The sequence below is a fragment of the Labeo rohita genome, chromosome 20, assembly GCF_022985175.1.
Source record: "Labeo rohita strain BAU-BD-2019 chromosome 20, IGBB_LRoh.1.0, whole genome shotgun sequence".
In the NCBI taxonomy this organism is placed as follows: Eukaryota; Metazoa; Chordata; class Actinopteri; order Cypriniformes; family Cyprinidae; genus Labeo; species Labeo rohita.
In genome coordinates, this window is record NC_066888.1 from 11,666,982 (window position 1) to 11,676,531 (window position 9,550).

The 9,550-nt window shown below is 39.9% G+C and overlaps 1 protein-coding gene across 1 annotated transcript; it reads right to left on the reverse strand.

Moving 5' to 3' along the window:
- Positions 1-4,858: 4,858 nt before the first annotated feature.
- On the reverse strand, positions 4,859-9,163 carry psma8 (proteasome 20S subunit alpha 8). The gene is made up of 7 exons (XM_051092131.1): positions 8,966-9,163; positions 8,113-8,239; positions 7,722-7,846; positions 5,741-5,863; positions 5,545-5,664; positions 5,378-5,440; positions 4,859-5,280 (listed from the first exon to the last, which is right to left on the reverse strand). Exons 1-7 carry the CDS (start codon positions 9,065-9,067, stop codon positions 5,185-5,187), a joined length of 756 nt encoding a protein of 251 aa, XP_050948088.1. The 5' UTR covers positions 9,068-9,163; the 3' UTR covers positions 4,859-5,184.
- Between the last annotated feature and the right edge of the window lie 387 nt (positions 9,164-9,550).

The following is a 9,550-nucleotide window of genomic DNA, read 5'->3' on the forward strand; positions in this document are numbered from 1 at the left end:
ACTCAGCTTGGCACGTTGCTACATTCAAATGTTTGTAGGAAAATCCATGTTGTGCAACCCCTCTGTCTTTTGCAACACGAGGACGTGCCAAAGCCAGTTGTAGTTAGATTAACATATGCGCTGGATGAAGAAAAAAAACAGTAGGCAAAAAGTACCCAGGTGACATACTAGTTCCTATTCTGAAGTGCACATCTGATGTACAGTTTCATGAGTTTGCCTGCCCATCCAGTCCTGATGGTCCTGATGGAGGCTTGAACCCGAGGCTCTGCTTGAGCTCTGAGTTCAAACCCTCCATTCTGGAACCACCTACAGGGAGAATATTAGAATTAGAGGTGGAGATGGGGAGCTGGAGGGATGCCTATAGAAAATCATAGGGTGCCTATAGAAAATCATCATACCCCTGTGAAAACCTCTACCTTTTGTCACATTACACTCTGGAAAATAAAGTCTTAACTTTTTTAGCAGCATGTACCCATTATAACCCTCATCATTAAAGTAAAAATATAATTTAAAAATTAATCAGTGAAATGCCTGGTTTGGTAAAGTGATCAGCCCTGTAGAGTATACCATTATAAACTTGCTCAGGTGCAAGCAATCAATTTCCAGATTAAACATCAGGCTAGTTGCCCCACTTGACTTTTCTAACCCTGTTATTCTAGTTTTTTTGTTAATTTGCAGAACTGTTGTGTTTTTTCTTTCATTGGTTTGATGTTATAAGACCAAAATTTTAAATAGAGCTGGAAAAGTTATTTGGAATGGGGTTTGATTTCAGGCTGCATGACAGATAATGTAACTATTTCAAAGGGGTATGATGATTTTTCTATAGGCACTGTGTATATACACTGACCAAAAGGCCTTTTGCTCTCAAATATTGTTCACAAATGTGTGTAAATCTGTGTTAGTGAGCACATCTCCTTTGCCGAGATAATCCATCCACCTCACAGGTGTGGCATATCAAGATGCTGATTAGACAGCGTGATTATTGCACTGGTGTGCCTTAGGCTGGCCACAATAAAAGGCTACTCTAAAATGTGCAGTTTTATCACACAGCACAATGCCACAGATGTCGCAAGTTTTGAGGGAGCATGCAATTTGCATGCTGACTGCAGGACTGAAGCAACCAGAGCTGTTGCCCTTGAATTGAATGTTTATTTTTCTAGCATAAGCCGTCACCAAAGGCGTTTCAGAGAATTTGGCAGTACATGCAACCGGCCTCACAACTGTAGACCACGTGTAACCACACCAGCCCAGAACCTCCATATCTTCTCTGCATCTTCACCTCCAAGATCGTCTGAGACCAGCCACCCAGACAGCTGCTGCAACAATCGGTTTGCATAACCAAAGAATTTCTGCACAAACTGTCAGAAACCGTCTCAGGAAGCTCATCTGCATGCTCGTTGTCCTCATCGGGGTCTCGACCTTACTGCAGTTCGTCGTCATAACCGACTTGAATGGGCAAATGCTCACATTCGATGGCATCTGGCACTTTGGAGAGGTGTTCTCTTCACGGATGAATCCCGGTTTTCACTGTACAGGGCAGATGGCAGACAGCATGTATGGCGTCGTGTGGGTGAGCGGTTTGCTGATGTCAATGTTGTGGATCGAGTGGCCCATGGTGGCGGTGGGGTTATGGTATGGGCAGGCGTATGTTATGGACAACAAACACAGGTGCATTTTATTGATTGTATTTTAAATGCATGAGATACCATGACGAGATCCTGAGGCTCATTGTTGTCATTCATCCACGACCATCACCTCATGTTGCAGCATGATAATGCACGGCCCCATGTTGCAAGGATCTGTACACAATTCCTGGAAGCTGAAAACATCCCAGTTCTTGCATGGCCAGCATACTCACCGGACATGTCACCCATTGAGCATGTTTGGGATGCTCTGTATCAGCGTATACGACAGCGTGTTCCAGTTCCTGCTAACATCCAGGAACTTCGCACAGCCATTGAAGAGGAGTGGACCAACGTTCCACAGGCCACAATCAACAACATAATCAACTCTATGCAAAGGAGATGTGTTGCACTGCGTGAGGCAAATGGTGGTCACACCAGATACTGACTTGTTTTCTGACCCCCTTCCCCCCCAAAGTGGCTTTTTATTGTGGTCAGCCTAAGGCACACCTGTGCAATAATCATTGTCTAATCAGCATCTTGATATGCCACACCTGTGAGGTGAATGGATTATCTCGGCAAAGGAGAAGTGCTCACTAACACAGATTTAGCCAGATTTGTGAACAATATTTGAGAGAAATAGGCCTTTTATGTACACAGAAAAAGTCTTAGATCTTTGAGTTCAGCTCATGAAAAATGGGGGCAAAAACAAAAGTGTTGCGTTTAAAATTTTGGTCAGTGTGTATATATAGAGAGAGACAGAGAAATTCAGTTGTACTAAAGTGTTTGGGGGACATTTAAAAAAAAAAAAAAAGTGTTTTTTTTTTAAGTCAGGCTGACATCAAACTTTTAAAGTGCATGTAAACATACTTAACGGTGATTCAGACTGAGGTTCTCCAGTCAAGGATGTTTGACATAAGCATTTCACGGTCCTGGCGTGCTGACTAATGTATAAACACATCGTGTGCTCGCTGGACTCATTGAACAGCCAGTGAAATTGTTCCCGACTGAAGCTCTTCAATTCAATTAATTATTGATTGCATCATCATCTGCATGCGCTGCTAACTGCCTCAGATCAAAGGCACACAGAGTATGTGTGCGTTCTAGGTTTCCGTCCCTCTGACAGCACGTCAAATGGAGGAAGACAGAGGTAATTTACCCGTCATTATTATGCATGAGTGCGCTCGCGAAAACAAAGATGTTTTTAATGTTATCTGAGGCATAGTCTTCATTCATACACTGGGGCACACAGTCATTTTCCATCCCAAACCGCCTGCTCCAGAACTCCTCTCAGGCAGAACAGCTGAACATTGTAAACATCATTTAAACTCGATGACTTGCTAAAGCCCCATTTGGACAGGACTGGTGCTCCCTGAGGAGGTTAGCTGAGGTAAAAGTGGTTCATAGACGAAGCGTCCGAATTAAACACGTCCTTTTTGTTGTCATACAATATCAGTAAATATATTAAGAAAATAATACCTTTGACAACCGCACACCCGTAAATTTTAAGGACTCACAACCGCATTCTCGGAACACACTAGTGATGGGTCGTTTGTGAACGATTCGTTCATTTTGAACGAATCTTTAATGTGACTCGGGATGAACGAGTCGTCTCGGGGAGTGATTTGCTCTGTCGCGCATGGTTCTGTACTGGAATTAGTTCACCTGTTTCGAGTCTTCAGGTTTTTCCGAGTCGTTTCTTCATCTTATGGGGCTGTCACGTGATGAACAAACGACTTAAACCCGAAAACTCGTCAGATCAGAGGTGATCTAATCATAGACTAAAGACCCAGGTAAACAATAAATGAATCTTTTCTGTGTCTTATAGCATTATAGTTATGTCTTGTTTGTAGTGTGATCAATGTTTGTGTAAGCAGTAGATGTGTTACGGAAGTAACACGTAACGTTTTAATTATATTTTGCTAAAATGAACCAAATGCTTTGGAAAAAAAAGATTCGTTCATTTTGCTGAACGAGACTCAAAGGTCCGAGTCTGTAAAATGATCCTAACTTCCCATCACTACAACACAGGCTAGTGGTCTGTCACAACATTCAGTGCAAGAGAGCTCACAAAACGCGTCTACCGTGTGTTGCGTGCGTTCATATGGTTTCGATAACTTACAATGATAGAGAAATGAGCTGTGCCTCATCTTAAAGTTTTATATCCAGTCTCCACCGGCACCGTTACCGTCAGTTTTGTGTTCTGTGCGCGACTCAAATGGTCCACTCTTCACCCAAATATAAAAGCTGCTGTTGGTTAATTAACTCGCAGCTCGATTGGACTCTTGTCGTGTCAGAAAGTGATAAAACTTTAAGTTTCATGGACGCTGCTTGACTCCTGGGCTTCGTGTGAACAGGGCATTTTGAGACTCACACCTGTAAGTAAATGCGGTTGTCAATCCCAAAAACTGACAGTGTGAACATAGTCACAGTACTTTCATCTGGATTCTGGAATACTGGGAACGTTTAAGGCTCAAGTTGTTGTTTTGGATTGATCTGTTCAACATGTTTAGAAGCATTATGTTGGGATGCATCTCCTGCTCCCGCATAGTCAATTATTTATTGTAAATATTGACAAATCTAGCATTTATTGGATTAAATTGGATTGCCAGGATTGTTTCAAATTTTCATCTGTTGAACTGTTAAAAGAAAATCCTTACGTTAACAAAATTAGAGAACCTGCGATTTAATAAATTTAAACATCACTGCTTAGTTCTACTGGACAGAAATAGAACAATTATACAATACCCTATTTAATGGGCAGCATTCCTCCAAATTTGACTGAGATTGTAAAATGGCGGGCCACCCTGAAGTGATTGAAACCCTGCAACAAGGGGTTGTCCAAACCCCCCTTTCAGTCACTACAAAAAAGTTGGTCATTTCACATCAGTGACTTCTCAGATATTACAGGTTTACAATGACACTAATTCAAGTCGCTCAAAACGCCTGGTCATCCACGTAAGATAAATGCACAAGAAAACAGGATCATGCAGAAACTCTTAATGGGGAATCAGTTCAAAACTGCAGCTGGAATTGCTTGCCAGTTAAGTGCTGAACAGTGTGCATTTCTCAAAAACATCCTAAGCCTAAGTTGATTGTAGCGCCATTGATGACAATAGTTCTACAATCAATTTAGGCTTATGATGCTTTTAAGCAAAAAAGCCCTGTTATGGCCGTTCCCATCAGAAGAGCTCTTAGGTTTTCATCACATCAATAGAAAGACATCAGTCCACTGGTACAAACCAAAAGAGTTTATTTGGAGACATCAGTCAAAGCACATTCTCCCAGAATTCTCAACAGTGGTAAAATGCAGAGTGTGAAAACTGACCAGGACTTGCTTGGTAACCCCAAACCTGAACATGCTTTTATTACTTTTGATTTTAAAAAATATTTCCTGAAACAAAAACAGTCACAGATACTGTGGGTTCAGCAGAAGACTGAAAGACTGTGCTCTTAACGGATGAGCGGCAAGAGGGGAAGAGGGTACAGTGTGGGCCTGAGCCAAGTGCTTCCGCCCATATAAACAAAACTAAGCGAGGAGCTACACAATCATGCAAGTGATTTACGAAGATTTCTTCTGTTTCTTCTTCTCTGCCTCCTCCTCTTTCTCCTTTTCTATTTCGGCGACCAGCGTCTCGATTTCTTTGGACTCCAGAATCTGTGAAAGAAGAGAGATGAAAGGAATGTTCTAACAGACAACTGTAAATAGATGAATATACCAAAAAAAAAAAAAAATCATAAATCAGATGTTTTACCTTTAGGGGCTGGTTTCTTCGGATCACAGCCAGCTCGATGTTCTTGCCCCCAGATTGCACAACCTGTGTATTACAAATCATACAGTTGCAAACATGTTACAACCTGTCAGCTTCATGATGTGAGAGTCTGTTTTGAATGCGGGTAACGATGGTAACGTGGTGTTTACCTCTAGTAAGGCTTTGATGGCCAGTTTTATGGCATCGTTGTCACTCGCGATGGCTTCATCTGTGTAGTTTTTCTCCAAAAACTCCCTCACCGTCTTCGCACTACGCCCGATAGCGTTTGCCTGATGACACAGGAGCAGTACAGTCATAAAATGGGTAACACCTAAATGTTATAGAAACAAACGGCTCTCGCTTTACCTTCCATGCGTGGTATGTTCCGGAGGGGTCCGTCTGATATAGACGTGGAGTCCCATCATAGTCGAAACCAACAATCAGGGCTGAGATACCAAAGGGACGGCGTCCGTTGCTTTGAGTGTAGCGCTGTTGCATGAGCAAAACACAATGAATACAAATAGTTGACTGCAACACTGTACCTAAGGTGTACCTACCTACTGAAAAAAGCACTATGACACTGCCATTAGCAAATCACAAAGGCTGTTATTTAATTAAATTTGCCATTTGTTTCAGAATGAAACGCCTCACTGTGTTCTTTTAAACGTGAGCCGCTCATGATCTGGTGTTTTTAGTGTCTCAAAGCTGCTCGGTTTGCATCTTTCTAAACTTTCTAAGCACTTGAACCAGATGTTGTCAACAAAAGAAAAACTTTATGGGCTCCATGCAAAATAAAATGAAAGACTGATGGTTTAGTAGGGCTGGGAAAATAAATCAATGCATTGCAAATCAAGGAGAGAATTTAATTCTGCAGTTAAAAACTAGATTAGAGCGCCATCTGCTGTTAAAAAAAGAAACGAAAGCTAAGAATCCATTCCAGAGAGAATCGCAATGCATTCGGAAAATCTCCGAATCAATCCATGAATCGCACTGTATTGATTTATTGTCGCAGTCGAATGATTTAACACTTGAAAGTTAATAGTCATAAATAATTTTAATTTTACTGAAAATTTTTTTTTTTCAATTCAAATTATTTTTTAAACTACTTATTCACTTTATAGTAAATTTTTGTTTAATATTTTATACAGAAATAATGATAAAACATAACAGTACTACCAACAATTATTATTGTTGGTAGTTATTATTATTACATAGTGAATATATTATTAAAATATTACAAATTTCAGGCCATAATCTGCAGCCCTACAAACAAAAACACCAAACCAAGAGTACACAAAATTAGATTTTTCCCTAAAATCATGCAGCCCTAACTCACCCTCATGTCATTCAAAACCTGTATGACTTTGCTTTTCTACAGAACACAGATAATTATATTTTTAAAGAACAGTGGGGTCCAAATAGCATTGAGTCATTTTTCAATCTTTGTGTTCCACATAAAGTAAATCATATAAGTTTGGAACCACAGAATTGACCTATCGGTAAGCCCCTCCCCTCGAACGCAGATGAGCCAATGGCAGTTGAGAATCAGTTGCATTAGGACCGGAACTCGGACATCTTTAGGTTTCAGCACCAGAAAACATTGGAAAATCTGATGCTTTTACCACTTTGATGGTGTTTATGCTACAAAAATGGTAAAACGATGTGCCTGGGGTACTTGTAACACTGATTCCAGGTATCCTGAGAGGATAGGCAATGGAATTTGACATTTATTTTATTATTCAACATTCATTTTCTGCTCATCATACTCTCGGGTTACAATTTTTATCTGCTCAAGCAGAACGTTAATGTATCTCTGGCTAAAAGTAGCTAATGTTAGTGAGTCCATGCTAACGTACAAACCTAAAAAGCTAACTGTTCTCACGTCATATACGGTGTAGGTCAAAAACACATAATCGAAGGTCTACATTTCATATTAAACTGGTTAAATGTAAATTAATTTAATTTTACACTGCGGTACATGAACAGTGTTAATCCTGGATGATGTCATGTGCGATCGTGACAACAGTAACATGAGGCTTCTCCCATCTGCATTGTGATCTGTAAACCCTCACTTGTAAAATTAATAAATATATCCCTCCATCGGATATTTAAGCCCAACTTGAATGCTCCTCAACGAGAGGCGTGTCCAAAAGGTATCAAAAACATCTTGGAACAAGATTTTCAGACTGACAGCTATCATAGTAAGACAATTACTCTGTTTGTTTGTCTGAGTGAGCGACAGTAGCTAAAGGGGGCAGGGCTTACCGATAGGTCAATTTCCATAAGTGAACCATTTTGAGTGACCCTTTAAAATAGCCTGATTGTGAACTGAAGTAAGAGATGTCACCTGTTTCAGTGTGGCGATGTAGCGGGTGATGTACTCCACAGTAACGGGGTCCTCCACTGTCAGTCTGTGGCTCTGGCACTCTACTCTAGCTCTGTTTATGACAATCCTGGCATCTGCAGTCAGACCTGCACAAATACAAACACATTTAAATGTAAAAACATGCTCAGATCACAGATTGTAGAATCCAGATTATAAACTCCCTACTATGTCAAATCAGTGGTTTTTAACATATTATCTAAAATTTGAAACACCAAAAGTAACAGATGCCACCATTCACTTTTTTTTTTAAAGAATGAAAGGGAATGGTGACTCTTAAACATTATAACAACAGCACCATCCCTTCATGGCATTGATTATAAGCACAGTACAGATGTAAAAGAATGAATCTTACCTGCAAAGGCCATGCAAACATGCTCATCTAGAGCACAGATCTTCCTGACTGTCCTCTCCTCCTGAAGCTTTGCCACGGATTTCTTCTCAACACCCAGGACGACAATATCCTTCCCCCTGATGCCAACCTTGCATAAATTAAAAGATTTTTTACCAGTTGAATACAGGGGAAAAAAGCATTTAGTGTGAAATCATACGTTTTATATTCATTACATCTAATCCTAAACTATGGGCACATCGCCCTCTACCGGAATTTTAGTCCATTACACTCACACAGCCTTAAGAACGAAACTACATGAATCATACTGTTACAATCTAAGCCCAACAAAACGTACTATCTCAAATAAGCCATTAAAATGGTGTTTAATTATTTAGGGATCTTTTAACAGTCGTGACGTTTAAAACGAACCTAGTAAAGTTATATGGACTTTACCTGAACATGCTATTTCATTGATTAGTTAGCCGGCAAAATTTATAAACGTTCCCACGTTCTTCCATTAATTTCTTTTTAAGAAAATTAACACTGTACTAGTGTAGTATATAACATTCTTCTACATAAAAGTGTGATTAAAATAAATACATACATGCACATATCTAGTTTAACATCAGGAGAGCCCATGCTAACATTAGCCGCAACATGCAAGTCACGCTGTGGCATATCAATGAAAATCGCTGCTAATAAAACCAACGACTCAGCTGCTTCACAACGGTCTAACTCAAACACAGTATTTATTCTTGTATCCAGCGCTTGTTTGCTAAAATCATCTGTCAACCGGTCAAGAATGTATATTTATGTAGCCGTTAGCCACCGCGCTAAAGCTGCAGCTCAAATGTAACTAAATAAACACACTCACAGCTGTGGAGCCCTTCTTTACTGCTTCCTGAGCATATTCCACCTGGAACAGGTGACCATCAGGAGAGAAAACTGTTATAGCTCTGTCATATCTAGCTGCCATTTCTGCACACTAGATACAAAAGCACGAATTAGGGTGAAATAGTTGCCTCTGACTTTGGACTCCGCAGCACAGGAGGTTTCGAAATTGATTTGCGCATGCGCAGGAACAGCGCGCGTTGAATGGTGGGATTTGTAATCCTCAATGCACGAAACTCTTGTGATTTTTCGTTTTTTTCTCTATCGGTTTTGAATAATAGCATTCATTCATTCATTCATTCAAAGGTCAGTTTTATCTGTTGAGATGTGTTTTGTGATCACAAAGTACTTTATTAAACTTTATTTTAGCCAAAATAAATAGCCTACAATCTGCCACGTAAATACAACACATAGGTAGCCTACTTAAATTTAATGTATCAATAAACCGTAGTTTCTCAATTACCAAATTCGTATATTATATTATATTGTATTATATTATATTATATTTATTCATTCGAGGAAAATGGCTACTGCCGAAAGACTCCTGAAAACAAAAATTTCCATCTCA